Genomic DNA, 19,247 nt, shown 5'->3' with positions numbered 1-19,247 from the left:
TGCTGCTGATGCTGTTAGCACTTCTAGTTCTAACTAGTACTTCTTACATCATTTATGATGGACTGTTATTAGAGACGGATTGAAAAGATATTTGATATTGTGAATGCTGATCTTGAAATGCGAAGAGAAACTACATTTTGAATAATCCTAAAACTATGAGATTGAATGTGTGGACGCGTCATGGTCTAGTGGTCCTGACTAAATGGGTACCCGGTAGGATGCGAAAGATATTGTATTGATTTTGCCAGCGCCATAATGAGGCTGCAATGAATGCAAGGAATGCTCCCCAGGGAGTGGAAATTGTGCACTTTTCGTGCAGGATTGAAATGAATCCAATGACCAGGGTAATAATATGCTGTAATGCGCTTTGAGCCATTCTGGGAAAAGCACTTTATGAAAATTTGCTATTAATGTTGCAGATTTAGGCAGTAAGTTATGAAAATACCCCCCGGATAAGAACAAAAATTATTTTGCCCACACACAGGACACCGATGCTGAAGGTCCAGAGACGTTCTTTGTCAACCTGACATCGGTGGAGCTTGTGTCAGGTCAGCTGGTCAGTGGAGCGCAACCTAGTATCAAGAATGGGCAGGACGTTGCCGAGGTGACCATCAGACAGAACGACAATGCTAACGGTATCCTCCAGCTGAACGTTAGTAAGGTAGGTGTACCCTACCTTTGATTGTGACCCTTGATTAGATGTTTCATCATGTTACGAAGGTGTTTCGGTGCTCTTCTTGGGTCTTTTGTGATATATTTGCTTGTTATTTGAGTGGATAAGGATTCAATTTAATTTATTTTTCAAAAGATAGATTGATTCAATTTAAATAAAAGCATGAACAAAATTCAATATTGCAAAAAATGATAATAAGTGATTTAAATATAAATTAACATACATTGTCAAGTTTAAATCAATATAATCAATATCATTAAATATAATCAAATCAATACAATTACATGTATATATCATATGAAGAATGACAAGATTGACAAGATCATATAGACAAGATTTGACCCAGTATTGCAGGTACTGCTCACAGTATCCTCATGCAACACATTATTTAGGGCTTGGTGTATAATAGTTTTAATTATATTTGACCTTAAATCCCATAAAATATACGGTAAATTCTGATATTTCTTCTCAGACATACTTCTGAGGCCAGAGAAAACATGTACTTGAATATTTTCTATATTTTCTCTTCACTCCAAAATGTGTTTTGTGTTAAAATTTATGGAGCATAGTTGGAACTTACATGGATTATGTTGGATATTTTGCAAGCTACATGTAAAATTTCCACAGCACTCATGTTTTTTTTTTCACTGTTGTTGGAGTAAGCAGGGATGGTATTTGTCTTTTTTTGTGGTATTTTGCACTCATTCGGTCAAAATTGTTCAAAGTACTTTTCCTGGAGAAATATTTTCAGCCCTCAGAATAATACAATAATGTCTCATTAGGAAATAGCATAAAATCAGTTATTAATGATAAAATATTATGAATGCATTGCTCTCATATCTTACCCAGAACGCCGATGGTGATGTGGAGGTCTACGAAGGATCCGGCACCAGTGGTATCCTCAACCTCCCGGTGCTGCGTACGGCCGGTGCAATCGGCACTGTTGGCGTGAGCTGGCTCGCTACCACCGTCAGTGCCTCCACCGCCGACTTCAACCCGCTCTCCGGTAATGTCACTCTCGTAAATGGCCAGGTGAGACACACACCACTAGGAAACACGAAGCATTTCATGAAATACAAAGTCAATGATAACTTTTATAAGCTATTGAAATCCTTGCATCTGATTGGCTCAGAGTAAATTGGTCACTGAACTCCTTAAAAAGATGGCTCATGAAGCATGTTCAGTTGTTATACAATGTAAACATGCTTGCTTCTTGATTTTTCTGGCAGGTTTAGACATTCTGTACTCGAAATTCAATTTCTAAATTCGGTGAGCGAAATTGTTTATACGGCAATTTAGATGTCACATATTGCCTTGTGTATATCAAAGAACATATATGTATATTGGAGTATATGCCGGTGAAATTTTTTCATGATGCCTGAAAATTTGACTACTGATACCAGCTATGTCTTAAGCATCATTTTTTTCTCTTTCATAGAAAGATTTCATTCAAAATAAAAACTAAAACAGTTGATTGAATTTACAGAAAAATATCAAAGAACATACATGTATATTGGAGTATATGCCAGTGAAATTTTTTCATGATGCCTGAAAATTTGACTACTGATAGCTCGTATGTCTTTAGCATCATTTTTTTCTCTTTCATAGAAAGATTTCATTCAAAATAAACTAAAACAGTTGATTGTCAGATCAATCTCGACATATTCGATGGCATGCATTGCGGTGTCGCCATTGGTGCTAAAATTCCATAAATACATACATGTAAGTGCATAGGCATATTTTATTACTTGATATGTCAATACGGTAAACAAAAATTGTGTTTTAATGTCTTAAAATTGTGTTTTATTCCTCCTAAAGTAACAAAAAATGCAAAGAGTTAGAGACAAAAGCAACATAAATTTATCAAGATGCATCACACTGAAAATAGAATTTAAAATTTCTTACATTCTACCTCAAAAGGATGCAGTGATTACTGTAGAGGCATTATGGTACACCATGCATTTTTTGTGGTCATGTTTATTCTGAAAAGGGCCACCAAAACTTGACAGTTTGAGGCAGTAATTCAAAATATTGTATTTGGTTTCATTTTCTGCAGAGAGCTGCCACCATTTCAATCAACATTGTTGATGATCGTATCTATGAGGATGATGAGGTGGGTATTTCATGCCTGTTATTGACATTTACTGAGTAGGATGATGGTGATGGGTGATGACGGCAACAATGATGATGGTGGTGATGACGGCAACAATGATGATGGTGATGATGACGGCAACAATGATGATGGTGGTGATGATGACGGCAACAATGATGGTGGTGATGATGACGGCAACAATGATGGTGGTGGTGATTATAATGATGATGAGGAGGAGGGTGATGAGGGGGATGATGATGATGGTGGTTGTGCTGATGATGATGGAGATGATAATAAGAATGTTGATGATGATGATGATTTTTTTTTTCCATCAGAATAAGGATCTTGAAGAGAATGTTGAAGAAGGTATTAATATAATTTGATTTAATCATTACACAAATTAATACATATGCATACATGTGTACATGTATACTATAGTTACAATATTTACATACATTGCTACGAATGATTAAAAGATACAAATATGATGATGATGTGGTTGTGATGAAGACAATGATGTTGTGGTGATAGTGCTGATAAAGAAGATGGAAGTTTTGATGATGACAATAATAATGCTTTTTATTAAATCATATTGTTTGAAGTAACCCTAGAATTCATTTGATTATTTCCACCTTACAGAGATTCACAGTATCCCTTCACAGCCCAGCTGGGGGCGCTGTTCTTGGTAGTGAGACGTCCATCATTGTCAAAATTCTCAAGAACGACTCCCCTAAGGGTCTCTTTGGATTTGCCTTTACACAGGTAAAGTAAAGAAAGGAATTCATCACAGATGAAATCTTTACAGTTTAAGTTGCTTAGAGAAATTTATGTGATATAAATACATGTATACGCCGTTTGCATATTGTTTGCTGGGTCACTGTGATATATTTTGTGTTAAGTGGATCAAATGGACATCCAAATTACGCATTTGTGTCTTGTCTCGAAAATACCTCATCCAGGTAAGAATGATATAATATTGTCTGGCCTTGACGGTAACATTCAATAATATGCTTTACACACTGCACTTTTCCCCGTAACCCCAGGAAATTGGTGGGGCTAAAGGGGGGGGGGGGAGCTTAGCCCCACCAATATCCCAGGGTTAAGCTTCGCCCACTTCATTTTCACACACCTTTTAGGAAAGTGGGCTTGCACTGTAAATAGTATGGTACTATCTGGCCCTGCAAAAAAGCAGGGTCAGCCGGCTTATTGTGGTGCTAGCACCCCAATAGTCGTGCTAAGAGATGCAGTGTGAAACGAAACAGGGCTAAGGAAAAGTGGGGCTAAGCATTAGCCAATCACAGGAGTCTTAATTGCACGTTAATCGCGCTCTGTATGGTAAAATTATCAATATTCATGAGCTGTGTGATAATCCGGGGTTAAGGCGTTAATCAGGGCTAAGCAAATAGTATGGGGTTGTGAATAATAAAAAAAGATAGTATGGGGTTAAGGATAGTCCGTGGGTTAAGGATAGTATGGGGTTAAAGAAATGCAGTGTGAAAAGCATATAAATGTCAGCAACAGAATCTTGGTTGCGCAGGATAGAGTCTGGTTATACTGTGACTTTCACCGTTGAGAGATCTAAAGACCCTGTGCGCTATATGGAATGAAAGTTTGTTGCACTGTGTACCATCCTATCCATACATGTATTTGACAGTGGTCTTTACCTTGTTCTTGTTTCAGGAGAGTGTCTCTGAGTCTGGCGGTCCTGTGACTTTCACCGTAGAGAGAACCCAGGGCACCCAAGGGAACATTGATGTGAGATGGGAAGTAGAAGCAGCAGGAAGAATGGACCTTACCCCTTCGTCTGGATCTCTCTTCTTTCAACAGGTAACGATCTTACATTGAATATGAGCATTTTAACTGATCATTTAAAAAATATTCTAAATTGATAATTTAGAAAATATTATAAATTGAGAATGCATTGAGAGAATAGTAATTTTTCAATGTGTTGCTTGGTATTTTTTTTTTCATTTCAATTTTTACTCATGATATGCAGTGATTATCGTTTAGGTTTGTATTACATGTTTACTACTGAGAAATGGATAATCAACCCCAGTTTTTCCTCATCTTTTTTTCACTTCTTATCCTATGATAATTTCATTTCATTTTGATGTAGTTTTATCATTTATGAGAATATTTTAAACGAGTGTTGCCAATAGGAGAAGAGAAAACTTAGTCCCTGATCTATATGTATCATATGAAAAAGTCATGGAATATGTTTTGAAGAGAGATTCATGAAAAGTCTTGTCCATGAACTCAACCGGCAGTCTTGCTCTTAGCCAATAAGATGCACAGATTTCAGCAGCTTAGAACAGAAACCCTTTAATCAATAATTACGAAGACATCTCTGTGCAATGATAGAGTTTTCATCATTGTTTCTTGTCATTATTTGTTTCATTTTTCTCCAGGGTGATGCTAGGAAGTCCATCATACTAGAAGCAATCCAAGACAATATACTGGAAGGAGAAGAACGTTTTACTCTTTCCCTCACCTCGGCGACCGTCGATGCCGAGATCTCCCCTGTGTATGGTAAGTCAATTCATGGGAGCCAAATCAATAAATCATTCAAGTCAATAATGGGAATTTGTCGTTTATACACAAATGAGGACCTGTTTTTTGTTTGTTTGTCAAATTTTACATTCACAAAAGGATCTTTAATTTTTGGAGAAAAAGCTCTTTTTTTCTTTGCTTGTCAAATTTTCAGGAAAATGTGACACCACCTCCCCCCCCCCCCGAAAATCCTGCATCCGCCCCTGCTACATGTATATGCCATACACACGGACATTGGACTATACACTGTACATGTAGCTCTTAAAGTCACAAATTTCTTTTAAACTTCAAAATTATATTTTTGATGTAATTCCAGTGGAAACCTTTTAATGTTAAGTGCTTAGAGTTCTTGATATCAAGCGCTCTATAAATGCAATATTATTATTGTTATTGTGCAATATATTTAAACAAATCATGTTGTCTTCTTGATAATGCAGGGACAGCTACTGTGGTGATCCTGGCCAACCCTGACTCAGCTGGTATGGTCAGCATCTTACCCGACTCCAGGAATATCTTGATTAGCGAACCCATGCAGGGATACGACGGACAGGCCATCCTACAGTGAGTCAATCAGTCATACTTGATTATTCTTTCTTTCATACTTAAACTGTTTATGCTCTCCAAGAGCTTGGCATCTTCTCTCGCTCCTTATTTTATGATAAGGATAAAGAAAATGACATTGGATGTGAGTGAGAACTAAATATTTTGTTAAGCTTTTGGAGTGTTTCCTGAAAAGACTTGTCCGACGTTTTACAAGTCATGTTTTATCTGACAGTTACCATAGTAACAGTGATTCTCAGCCAATCAAAATCAAGGAAAGATGTTAGGGGCCCATTACAAAAAGTTGCGATTGATCCAATCAATCGCAACTATGGAAAGCAGCAAGGTCAACATATAAAATACATGTTTGTTCAAACGAATTTTTAGATATGAATGTATAGATCCATAAATTCATTGTTTTCTTGACAATTTGGTGTGTGCTCCTTTGTTTACAAAGGATGTTTTGCAAATTTCCTGTAGAAGAAATTATGACACTGATGGATTTCCATATAGTAACAATTGATTGAATCAATAATAACTCTTTGTAAGACAGGGCCCTGGACTTAATTCCTAAACGAGAATGCCAATACTTACGATTCCATTATTTTTAATACATTAACTGTCAGGTTGACTCGTGGTGCAGGCATCTTTGGTGAGGTGAGTGTCAACTGGCAGATCTCTCCGACTGGTGATAATGCCTTCCTTGAAACCTCCGGACAGATTGTTTTCAGAGACAGGCAACAGAATGCTACTATAACTATACAGGTGAGGTCCATTTTGAGCTGTCGCTAAAAAAAATATTTGATTGATTCGAAATGTAAATTGTCATTTTGCAATTAACTCTTTCTCTTTGCCCATGACTGAGGAATGTGAAAGCTCAGATACTGTACTTTGCCTTTTTAAAAAATGAACTTTGGTACCGCAAAATTGCAAAATAGCCTTAAAAACGGACAGACTGAAGCTTTTCGACATGCACTCATCAGAGTAAAATCGCATGAATGAACTTTCTAATTTTTACGCTGTCCTTCCTATTACACCCAGACCCAGGATGACTCTATCCCAGAGCTGAGGACCACCTACACGTTAGTCCTGGCCTCGGTTACAGGAGGTGCCTCCATTGACTCCACCTCCGGTGGTAACCAGGCAACCATCGTCATGGTAGCCAGTGACAACCCCTTTGGTGTTTTTGAGTTTGACCTGCCCTCCGAGGTCACCATCAGTGAGGAACAGAATTTGGTAAGATTTAGGTTACAAGGAAGGTTTACTGTCACTTATTAGACGAGTTACCGTACTTTGTGTAAAACCTATCTGGTCTCATCCTACATTATGTAATCCTACTTTATTTATATCCAATAGACCAGTTCGTATATGTAGTTCCATTTCAATCCACAGTTTGATGTATGATCGAGTCCTTGGAAAAATTGTTAATGTAATGAGAATACATGTAGAAGGCAAAGAGACAAAGAAGATTTGAAGCAAATGATCGCTGAAAAGTCTTTTTCAAGGGTTTATCGGAGCTAACCTCTTTGTCATCATGAGTTTTGGCTCTTGATTTAATGTTTGTCAGGGTATTGTATGGAGAAGATGTGAAGTTTGGTCTTCTGAGAGGGACAAGAGTGAAAGAGAGATGAATACTAAATGAAAAAAAAAAGTAAATACACTGTACGAAGGAGAGAGATATATTTCTCTGGATGTTTGAATATACCTACATGTAAAGCTATTTTATTATCAATTTAATATAACTCCCTTTTTAACCCCTGCTCCTCTTCAATCAGGTATCCATACCCATCGTGCGAAACGCAGGCATCTTTGGCTCTGTCCAAGTCTCCTACACCACTACCCCTTACACCGCCCAGGAGGGGGTGGACTTTGCACCCTCGACCGGAGCCTTGACCTTCTCAGAGGGGGTCGACAGCCTGGACGTCACCATTGCAATCCTAAATGATGATATTCCAGAAGGACCAGAGGCGTTCTGGCTCAACATCACTGACGTTCGTCTCCTTACACCAACGTAAGTATCTGACTTTGCATGTTTCTATTCCTACCAAGTTTACTGCTGTTTTCAAATATGCTTGTTGGAAGATATAGTTCATGAAGCCAAGAGCCTTCTTACTGCAGTAGATCAAGAAAGTTTTATTTGGCTTTGAAATCTGTATCTGCTTGTAATCAGTTTGTGTTCCTTGAATGTGATTTTGATTGGACAATATCATCAAAAATTAATTGCATTATTTTCTGAAATTAATGATGAACATGCTATTCAGTATAATTATAATTTAATGGCCAATGATATAATGAAAGTTCAGTTTTGTATTTTAGGATTTCATACATCGACACATTTGTGATTTCTATGGTAACACAGTTGATTGGCTTGTAGGTTGAAAATGATTTTGAAAGAGAAAAGTCCTAGAGGGCCATGCTTAAAGATTCAGAACATTTCATAATACGGTCCTGTGACTCTAGCATCTCATATGGGGTACCTTAGACCACTCAACCATGACACTTTCTGAATTTTTTAAATTAATGTTTTGATTCTGTTTTATCCTTTTTAGAAATGTTGATTATACACCGGTCAATGGCCTCCAGCCCGACATGCAGCCATCACTTGGTTCCCTGTCTGTAAAGACTATTCTTATTGGTGCTAATGATAATGCAGAAGGGATCATTGACTTCAGCAAGTCTCTGTACGAAGGTAAGATGAGACAGTTTCATCCTCCTCCTTGTTTCTCTTCCTCCTTTTTCTTCTCTTCCTCCTTCTGTTCTTTTATTTATCCTTTCTCTTCCTCCTCCTTTCTACACTCTACTGTCTCCTCTCTTTTCTCCCATATCTTCTTGACATTTGTCCTCTTTATCCTTCTCTTGCCCCTCATCTCTCTTCTCCCATTTCCTTCACTTCTCCCTCCCCCACCAAGATGCATAAAGATGCCAGAATATTTACAACAATGCATTCCTGCCAAATGTACATTGTATTGTAAGTAATACGAGTGAAGAATTATATCTAGATGTTGCCTATAAACTACTGTACTTTCTGAATCCTTTTTTCCTGTGGTTCATTCAATATGCCCCTATACATAGGAGAGCTTTGAAGCTGCTGAAAGGGATTACTCTTCAAGGTTCAAGGATCTTCAGTACTCTGTGTACATGAATTTTCATGAAAACACACCAGGTTGGTGTTTCATAAAGCTGTTCGTAAAGTTACGCACAACTTTAGGCACGACTGGAACCTGTTCTTAGGCACTAAATCAGTTACAAAGGAATATCACATACATGTAGCATGAGAAATGGTCACCAGCCGTGTGTAAAGTCATTTGTAACTTATGAACAGCTTTATGAAGCAAGCCCCAGATGTATTACCTATTAATACCCATTCTTTTGTGTTGTTGCAGTCCAAGAGGACATAGGTACAGCCATGATTCCTGTAGTCCGCAGTGCTGGTAACTTTGGTCTGATCAGCGTGTCCTTCGAGGTAGAGCCTCTGGATGCCACACCCGGGGGTGTCGATTTCCTCCTGACCAGCGGCAAGATCACCCTGTCCGACGGGCAATCCGAAGCCTTCATCCCCGTCACCATCATCGACGACACCCTCAAGGAGTTCTCCGAGTCTTTCAACATCCGGCTGACGGGAACGGAAGGGGGTGCCCTCCTCGGGGGTAACCTCACGGCGACGGTGGTGATATCAAAGAGCGATGGTCCTGATGGTCTCATCGGCTTCACCTTGTCCAACCTTGACAGGGTGATTGCTAATCCTCCTAATGACAGGGATTTGACCTTCACCATAGAACTCTCCGGAGGTCTGGATCAGTATTTGGTTGGAACTGAGGTAAGATGCTGTTATTATACGCCCGTCCTATGGGATGTATTATGGTATCACGCTCGATGTCCTTCCGTCCGATAACTTTTCATCATACAAGCGATAAATTCAGTTTAATTTATCTCATATAATATGGTGTGCATGATACTAGCAGGGATCCCAATAATTTTATCGATTTTTTAGAGCAATCAGATAATGTTTGATGAATAATGAGGGTATTTAGACAAATGGGCTGCAAGATACAGTATTTAATCAGAAATAAAATGGTGAAGATTTTTGGTTGACAATGTATTATTATACGTCCGTCCTAGACGGGACGTATTATGGTATCACTCTCGATGTCCGTCTGTCTGTCCTTCCGTCAGAGGACACTAGATGTAGGTTGTGGTGGGATTCAAACACACTCAGATTGCAAGGCAATATTTTTATTCATCTCCCGTATCAGACATCTGAGCTGGTCCTTTACAAAACCGTATTGCCCTACATTTTCTGAATATCGGGAAGGGTAGGTATATTGTTTGTATTTTCCCCGGTCTCAATGCGTGTATTTACTGTGCATGCAGAGACGACGCAAAATATTCCTTTTTTTTTCCCTGGTCTCACATCCGGGCATTTGTGGATGCGTATAAAGAGATACGCTTCATAAGGATCCGCGCACCAACAAAATACGTCATAATAAAGACAACGCTGGATCCATAGAGATATATACTAAAGTGCAGAGCCTAGACCGATATTAACATGACACAATCAACTCTGTTTTTCAAAAGAAATATCCCCATTATCATGATTTTTGCTCTAGATATCTGATTTGGATGATAATAAAATTATTTACTAGCTCTTCTTTTGGGGAACATCAAATATATTGCCCTTAAATGACCCATATTTACCTCGTCTAAAGACTCAGGCCAATATGATTCTTTTGCTGGCAATATATTTGATGTTCCCCTCAAGGCCAGTCAATATTATATAAATATTCCTTATTGTCATGTTGGCAGGTTCGCTGGAGGATACTCGGTCCCAACACAGACTCCATCCTACAAACGACCGATGATATCTCTACCCCAGGTGGCTTCCTCCAAGGGTCAGTGACCTTTGGCCCAGGTCAAAGAGGGTCAAGGACCTTTGACCTTCAGGTCAAGTCATACGTAGGACCTGAAGTGGAAGAGGTGTTTATAGTAGAGATCTACCAGCTTGTCAGTACAGGAGAGATTGACAATGGACGAAGGCAAGCTAGGCTTACGGTAAGTTTTTCATTTCGAGAGGTACTGTAGTTTGTTAAGCCATTCGTATATATCAATACATGTATGAAGGGAATAATATTCCTGGTATCGCATTGCAATTTGCTCCACATTTTTGAAAGACTTCTATGCATAAAGTCTTTTGTATGGCATATTTTTACATAACACTGTACATTACTTAGTTGAGAGCTTTTCTCTTCTGACCAAAAATGCTATTCAACTTTGTAAAGCAAAATTATTCCGTGTGTGTGTGCTCAAACCACCTGTAAAGGCAGAATTTTGCACAATTTACAAAATATTAATTCACAATGAGAAAAGATTAACGTCTGGACAGAGTAGATAAAGTCTGCAGACAAGTCAACATTGAAAACAGAGAGGTTCCGGCTCATTGTTTAATCCAAACCTGTACAGTGTAAAGTACATTATCTGCAGGCTCAATGTGGTCCTGTTACTATTATTTGCCCGGGTTGAGAACTACAAATTCTACATATTATATTACCTGCCATTTACATGTAGTACATACTTGCCAACCATTCCGATTTTGGCGGAATCATCCCGATTTTTTATTGCCAATTCCGCATTACGAATATCAACTCCATAATTCCGATTTTTATTAATTTTTACATTGATAATATTGAAAAAATGGCTGGAGCGAAGGTTAGACCAATCTGAAGCTTGCGGACACCTGGATATCGCGATATCCCAAATAGCATTACTTTTCCACTAACTGAACTCACTCTCGTACTTAGTTTTTCACTTTGCCTATCTCACATGGCGCGCACATTGCAGAAGCGCGTGCAAACACAGCTAGAGCGACAACACATGCAAATACAATGCATGCTGCGACGTCGCGAGTGCGAGTATACCTCGCTGCTAACCCAGGGAGCTTCGGCCTGTGCCGGATTACCGACGGGCCGGAGCTCCGTGGGTTACCGCGCTGCAAGTGCATACGTGTGCAAACGTAAGATCCAGCTCAACGATCGTCGGATTAATGGCCAAAGGATAGTTTTCTGTGAAATTTTGAAGCCAAAATTACAAATTTAGTGTGTGGAAACTGGATACCGTCGCCAATGCGTCGTTTGGATTGTGAATGTGAGTTGTGACTGTGATTCCGATCGTTATACAGACAGTGCATGAGTGCAGTGGGCAGTGACTGAGTACCGGTACCGAGCCCAGTCGCGGCCCGCCCGCTTCCCGGGTCGGAGCTCCCTGGGTTAGTGAGCTGAGTGAGCAGTGTAAGTTCCATATGCATTTAGACTGTTAGTCTGTTTTCGTGAAATAAAGTCAAAATTATTTAGAAATACAAGGAGTATTCTGAGAAATATCCAGTTATTATTGTAATGGAAATACATGTTTTTGAAGTAAAAAAATATGGTACAATTTCATGAAATGAATCCTGTTGATTTTCCTGTTTCATATTTCATTACTTTGGGACAAAATTAATATATTTTTCTTCTTTGTGGACAGGTAAAAGGCACTTCAAAAGTGAAGGAAAGCCCCCCATTTCATGTTCTAAAATTCCAAAAATTTCTAACCGTGGCAGGGGGGTACCCCACACCCTACCCGCGCAAAATGTCACACGCTCGTTACTCTGCGTGAAAAATTGATTCCTCTTTTTTTTCTTCTAAGGTTGGCAAGTATGGTAGTATCGTGCATAAACAGGCATTGGTATTCATTTATAATCAATTTTAATCTACATAGGTTTTGAAGCATGGAGACCCTAATGGAATAGTTCAGTTCACCGCAGAATCTGTGCAGCCTCGATACTTTAATGAGCCGTCCGATGGCAGCCCGTCTCAGAAGGTTGCCTTCCCCCTCAGCAGACGAGAGGGACTGATAGGAGACATACGGGTGAGATCGGACGATCAGGATGGCGGTATTGGTGGTGGCAGTGTGCTGATGATGATGGTGGTGGTGGTGGTGATGATGGTGGTGATGGTGGTTGTGTTGGTGGTGATGGTTGTGGTGGTGTTGATGGAGATGGTGGTGGTGATGATGATGATGACTAATGGTGGTGGTAATCGGAATAATGATGGTGGTGATGATGATGAGGATGATGATGATGATGTTGATGATGATGGTGGTGATGGTGGTGGTGCTAATGGTGATGATTGATGATGATGGTGATGGTGATGGTTCTGGTGGTGGTGGTGATGATGGTGGCGGTGCTGATGGTTCTGGTGGTGGTAGTGGTGGTGATGGTTCTGGTGGTGGTGGTGATGATGTTGGTGATGATGACGATGACAATGATGATTACGATGGGGGTGGTAGTGTTGGTGATGATGTTGATGATGATGACGATGATGATAATGATAGTGGTGGTGGTGGTTGGGATGGTGAAAGTGTTGGGGGTGATGATGATGAGGAGTAGAAGAATTGTGTTGATGATCAAAAAGATGAGTTTACTGATGATGATGATGATGATGACGATGGTAGACCCTTTTAGAAGGTGGCTTTCTCACTGAGCAGGCATGAGGGAATGATTGGAGGTACATGTACAGGTGAGAATGAAAGATACAATAATTACCTTCTATTTCCATACAGGTGCACTGGGAGGTAAGGGATTCCTCTGGCAGACCCATGCCATCTGACATATCACCTACCAACGGCACTGTCGAGTTCCCTGAGAGCATCGCTACCGCGTCCATCCTTCTTGAGGTACTCCCTGATGCCCTACCAGAGTTGGAAGAGGGGTTCACTGTTACCCTTGTTTCTGCCGATGGGGGTGCGGAGATCGACCCTGTCCTCCATACATCTGAGTTTTATGTCAAGTAAGAAATGATAATAAAAAATTATTGATATATTCTGTGTATTTTTCTGTCTTTTCTTTCCTTCTTTTTTTCAGTTGAAATCATCATTTGGATCTTTATCATCCTGAAATTAATCAATTTTAATCAGGAAATAGTAAAAATACATGTAACAATACATCCAGGAATTTTGGCTAGGTACAGAATTCTCATTGGAGTTGCAGCACAAAATTTCAGTCTTTGAGCAAATTTGGCCAGACACAAATTTACAACATGTTGCATGATTTCAAAGTCGCGTACCTGAGCGTCACAAATTTGGGTCTCCACAGCTATTGGAAGCACATTTTTACTGCAAGTTGAATGCTGCATGCAATTTTCTGTGATTTGTACCAGGAAGGCAGGGGATTGTTCATATTTTGCAGATCTCACTTACGTTGATTTTCTTTTCTCTTTTTTTTCTAGTGCTAATGATGATCCTCATGGTATCTTCAGTGTGGATGATGAGAGTCAGACCATCGTCTTGGCTCGTAACAACAGACGTCGTCTTCAACTCACCGTTGACAGGTCAGCTGGAACTGTGGGGGCTGTTCAGATTGGCTACCAACTCCAGTATAACGATGTGAGTGTGAATGGGCCAATCCATTCCTTTCCCCCTTCTTTCTCTGCTTATTATCGACTTTTATAAAAGCATAATTTGCTGGTGGCTGAAAGTGCATGTAATTGTCATTTTCCGTTTTTCCCTCCCCCCATAAGTCTTATTTGATGACTAGGAAATTATGAAATCAAATTAGATAAAGATAGAAATGTGAAAGGGGTTTGAATATGTGGGAGAAGGGATGAAAGAGAAGAATGTACAGTACATGTATGTAATATGTGAGCAAGGATTATGATAAGTGGTGAAATTAGTTTGTTAGAGAGATGTTTTGAATTGGAAACATTACTAGGAGACAGAGAAAGAGACCGGGGGGGGGGGGGGTTACAGAGAGAATTAGAGATTTCTGGATGAGGTATGGATATTGGAAAAGGGGGGATACTTGCTCACAGACATTAATTTCAGAAATGTTTTTGATATCTGGCCACCATTTTTCTCCAATCTTCTCTTCATAAACTGCCCAAGTCATGATCACTTTAGAGCATTTGCATAATTTATAAAACTAAAAAAAAACAGAGACAAACTATTTCAGAAAGTTCCCAATTATATGGGGTCTGAAGTCCATGTACCTATTTTATAGAAAAGCCCATGAGTTGATGGCAATTATGTCATGTATGTAATGCATGTGAATGAATTGTCTGAAATTTTAGTGTCTATACATGACCATTATAACAAAAATAATTGATCAGAATCAGAACATATCTTTTTTGGTGTTTTAATTTTCCCCATAATCGCGATCTGAAAGATGTTTACTTTTACAACCAGGAATGGGGGACATTGAACACACCCTTTGTTTTTCATTATATGCCTGGGGGCTGTTTCACAAAGCTGTTTGTAAGTCTAGAGTGACTTTAAGAATGACTGGTGATCACTTCTTGTGGTAAATGATGTTCACCATTAAATATTCATTGGTGATTATTTAGCACGCAAGAAAGGATCACATTTCTTAAAGTCGCTCTTAAGTTACAAACAGCTTTATGAAATACCCACCAGGTTTGTAATTGCATCTTCAATCACAACTCGTGTTGCTGTTAAAATTTGAAAGTCAACATTGAAAACACTATAAGTGCCCATACATGTACATGATTGTTGTATCGAAATGATCTCTCAAAATATTCTTCTCGAATTATGATTATCTTATTAAAGGGTGTGACTGGTGCATATGTGCCGAGCAGTGGATCTGTGCTTTGTGAAGATGGCCAGACTCAGGTAAGTGCCTTTACATCTAGGAAATTACAGCTTGTCAGAAATGATATCTTTAAAGTTTACAGTATTCACACAGTTTCTGCTTAATTTATCAGACATTTTGAACATTCCATGAGATACTCGATGCATTTTTTTACATTTTGGCAGCCATTATGTCATCTGTATGCAAGTGGCCAGCTCATGGCCAGGGGACGCATGCTAACGTACATTCCTCAATGGGATTATGCGTTACATGTAGTTATAATTTGTATATTGGAATGTGAGGATGACTGTAAATCACACTTACTAGCTCTCTGCGAAAAAATCTCCCCCCCCCCACTCATGAGTTTAGTACAGCAATGTTAACATTAGTCTATGAAAAGAAAATGATGTATGGATTTGGTTAATAGATTTGATATAACTCGCTTTTCCCTGTATCATTTCAGTGTGAGGAGCAAGTAGCCCTTCTAAACAATGATGTCTTCTTAGCCCAAGGTTCGACCTTCACTCTCAATATCACCTCGGTCACTTACATGGGAACAGATACACGTGAGTCCTATCATTAACAGAATATTTCTTTCACACCTCATTGCTGATAAGAATGACATAATGGATTATACATGTATCTTTCTTTCAATTGTATGAATGTATGTATGTTTTTTTCAAATTGAATGTATTTTGAATTATTAATATTTTGTGCAATATAATATGGAAGTTGTTTAGAGAGAAAATTTGAGCATGAATGGCAATTGATGGCATCTTTAGCTATCAAGCATTACTTGAATAAACTAATCAAATTAGTTTTAAAGTGTAACTGTAAAATAGAAGTTAAGCTATAAATTTTTTTTTTTACAACTTACATGAACATTTTTATCGCAAAGGAATGTTTGCTTGCCGTAGTATTACGTGTATTAACTGTGATCTCTTAAATCCTTTGCTTTGTTAGCTGTCATACCACCATCGATAGATCTAAGCAGTGATAGCGCCACCATTGTCGTACCAGAGGAAGTTGCCAATTCACAGGTTGGATTCAGTGAGACAGGGATCATGGTTGATGATGGTAAGAATATATAGAAATTATATGTTTGTTTAACCCAAGTGGTCTGTTCTCACAAATGTTCTTTTGTGATAGCTTGTGAATAAAGCTTCATAATGTTTTAATATTTCAATATCTCAGGTATAGTGATTTGAAATATTATTGTTAGAGGACTTAGTTCGATGAATGTGATTGTGATGATGATAGAGATGATGGTGATTATGATGATGAATATAATAGTGATGATGGTGGTAATGCTGGTGGTGGTAGTGATGATGATGATGATATGTATGATAAAAATGGTGATGATTTAAATAATAATAGTGGCAATGTTAGTTATTCTAATTCTAGAAATGCAGTCATCATGGTTCATAGTAAATGGTATTTAACCTGCAAAATGGATATTCACTTTATCCACTATTACATATTGATAATGCTTATACTTTTAGACATTTTAGCAGCAAATATAACCTGTACATGTTTCATTTCATTTTCAATAAAATATAAGTCAAATAAATACAATCATGTTAACTTCATAAAAAAATATACCAAGGTCATTAAATCAACTTGAAAAAGACATGTTATAAGACAGTTACATACAAAATACATGTAATCATGTGTAAAGGATTTGTGATATATAATTTGTGAAAATGGAGGATCCCACTAAACATTAAAAAGCAAAGCTTGTATATTGTGGGCTCCTCAAAATATGACAAGTGAGAAATAAATTGTATATATGTAAAAATCAAAATATAAACCATGATTGCCAACAGGCAACATCATAAAAAGAAATTAAAGCAACATCAGACAGAAAATTCAGTCAACAAATTTACTTACACTATTTTGTCTGTTATTTTTTCAGCAACTCTGGAGGTGACGGTCACCATCCAGCGTCTGGGTACGTACGGTAACGTGGATGTTACATGGCAGATGGGATACAAACCAGGGGAAATCCCTGCAGGCTTCATGGACGGTGTCGTGACCCCGAGCACGGGTCAGATCAGGCTCGTCCAAGGAGAGTCTACCGAGACATTCACCGTCACGGTAAGTACCTGTTTCATGAAAGTTCTCAGCACTATCTAAATTGCCAGTGCTGACTATTTCAGTGAAATCCTTGCTTTTGATTGGCTGAGAAGCTCTACCCTCTGACTGTTACTATGGTAACTGTCGGAGAAAGACATCTTGTCAGTGCTGACAACTTTCATGAAACGGTCTCCTGAACATGGGAGTTTGTTTCGCAGGGTGACACCACATTTGCTCTGGGCTTTATTTTGTCTAAGATATAGGGTTAGGGTTGCTATAGGGTTTATGTTAGGTTTAGGGTAGGGTATAGTGTTAAATCCAGGGATGAAGTTGGTCATTCCATTTAGTGTGTCAAATTTACAGCGGAGCAAAGGTCATGGAACGGTTATCATGGCTATTACGTCACAGCAACATTTGTTTGAATTTTCATCATGATCTATCAGTTACCATCCAAGATCTTGACTTGAAAAGCAATTTATGCAAGTGTTACAAGTCATGCATTACTTTGCTCACATCTTTTCCCCCCATTTATATTTTATATTTCTAGCTGAGCCCGACTGGTTTAGACACCGAACTCTTCGCTGTGCACATCACCAATGTTTTCTCCAACGTCGCTGGCGGTGCCGTGGCTTGGGATGACTATGACACGGCTCGGATCGATCCGTACGGCATCGTAGGGTTCAGCGATGGCTCGAGACAGGTCGTCGTTCAAGAAACAGACCAACAGGTAGACGATGTGCCTTTCTGAATTTCCATGAAAAAGAAAGGAAAGACTAAACTGCGTGGAGATGTCTTTCGAGCATTGGGGGTGTCATCAGTTATCAGTTTTAATTTGGATTTAATTGATAAAGTTAATGTAGAAACATGCGTTGCTAGAATCATCTATAAAGATCAACTGCTCATAATAATCTCATCTCCCTTGTAAAGGTGACAAATAATATACAAACAGTTATTAAAAAAAAAACATGGTCTTTAGAGACAGGATTTACTGTGTAATACTGGTGCAGGTGATAAATAATGCGTAACCAATGATGTAAAAAAAAGAAATTCTTTCTTTTTTATTCTGTGTGGAACATGAGAGTGAGAGGATTTCGTAGGCAAAGATAATTGAAACTATTATTATGTCATCCATTGCAGGTATCTCTAGAGATAGAGAGAGCAGTGGGTACATTGGGCAGTGTCCGCGTCACCTACAACACCGTTGCTTACACTGCTATACCGGGTGAAGATTACACTGCGGTTACCAGTGGTGCCATGACCCTCGCCAACACACAGCGCAGTGCGACCATCATTGTACCGCTCTTGGAGGACACAGAACCAGAGCTGGATAAGATATTTTTTGTCAATATCACGAGTGTGCAGAGACTCCCTATTGGATCAGGGCAAGGTAAATACCTACTTGTACGATTTAAATGCCTCCGCCCAAGAAAGATAGTTGCCCTATTCGTTAATTTTGCGTGATTAAGTATTCATTGAGCAGTAGGCTAAGAGAATGAATAAAGAAACAAAAATCATAAAGTAGCAATGAAACCAAAATTGAGTGAATTAGAATCTGATATAGAGGAGCAGCATAGCAACCTTAATAACAATTATAGTAATAATGGACAATACTTGTCTCTTTCACGTGTTGCTCTTATTAGAGAGTCCCTGTGGATGTGATGCACTGAAAGATATAGAGAAATGTTACAAAATATGACGCGTGT

At 38.8% G+C, this 19,247-nt stretch overlaps 1 protein-coding gene across 1 annotated transcript in view; it reads left to right on the top strand.

The window, feature by feature from the left end:
• Positions 1 to 19,247, top strand: part of LOC121415102 (adhesion G-protein coupled receptor V1-like) — a 109,675-nt gene that overhangs the window by 68,030 nt on the left and 22,398 nt on the right. Inside the window, exons 56-77 of the mRNA XM_041608198.1 lie at positions 485 to 661; positions 1,523 to 1,705; positions 2,730 to 2,786; positions 3,405 to 3,527; positions 4,446 to 4,592; positions 5,174 to 5,294; positions 5,753 to 5,876; positions 6,482 to 6,620; positions 6,897 to 7,091; positions 7,631 to 7,866; positions 8,405 to 8,544; positions 9,239 to 9,672; positions 10,659 to 10,904; positions 12,603 to 12,752; positions 13,446 to 13,672; positions 14,111 to 14,267; positions 15,447 to 15,509; positions 15,932 to 16,034; positions 16,432 to 16,545; positions 17,384 to 17,565; positions 18,092 to 18,271; positions 18,682 to 18,931. Of these exons, the coding sequence (XP_041464132.1) occupies positions 485 to 661; positions 1,523 to 1,705; positions 2,730 to 2,786; positions 3,405 to 3,527; positions 4,446 to 4,592; positions 5,174 to 5,294; positions 5,753 to 5,876; positions 6,482 to 6,620; positions 6,897 to 7,091; positions 7,631 to 7,866; positions 8,405 to 8,544; positions 9,239 to 9,672; positions 10,659 to 10,904; positions 12,603 to 12,752; positions 13,446 to 13,672; positions 14,111 to 14,267; positions 15,447 to 15,509; positions 15,932 to 16,034; positions 16,432 to 16,545; positions 17,384 to 17,565; positions 18,092 to 18,271; positions 18,682 to 18,931 (3,748 nt within the window). The remainder of the gene's footprint in view (positions 1 to 484; positions 662 to 1,522; positions 1,706 to 2,729; positions 2,787 to 3,404; positions 3,528 to 4,445; positions 4,593 to 5,173; positions 5,295 to 5,752; positions 5,877 to 6,481; positions 6,621 to 6,896; positions 7,092 to 7,630; positions 7,867 to 8,404; positions 8,545 to 9,238; positions 9,673 to 10,658; positions 10,905 to 12,602; positions 12,753 to 13,445; positions 13,673 to 14,110; positions 14,268 to 15,446; positions 15,510 to 15,931; positions 16,035 to 16,431; positions 16,546 to 17,383; positions 17,566 to 18,091; positions 18,272 to 18,681; positions 18,932 to 19,247) is intronic.

The sequence above is a fragment of the Lytechinus variegatus genome, chromosome 5 (genome assembly GCF_018143015.1).
Source record: "Lytechinus variegatus isolate NC3 chromosome 5, Lvar_3.0, whole genome shotgun sequence".
In the NCBI taxonomy this organism is placed as follows: domain Eukaryota; kingdom Metazoa; phylum Echinodermata; class Echinoidea; order Temnopleuroida; family Toxopneustidae; genus Lytechinus; species Lytechinus variegatus.
Note: the sequence above shows the minus strand (reverse complement) of the source record. Positions and strands in the feature narration are given on the sequence as shown.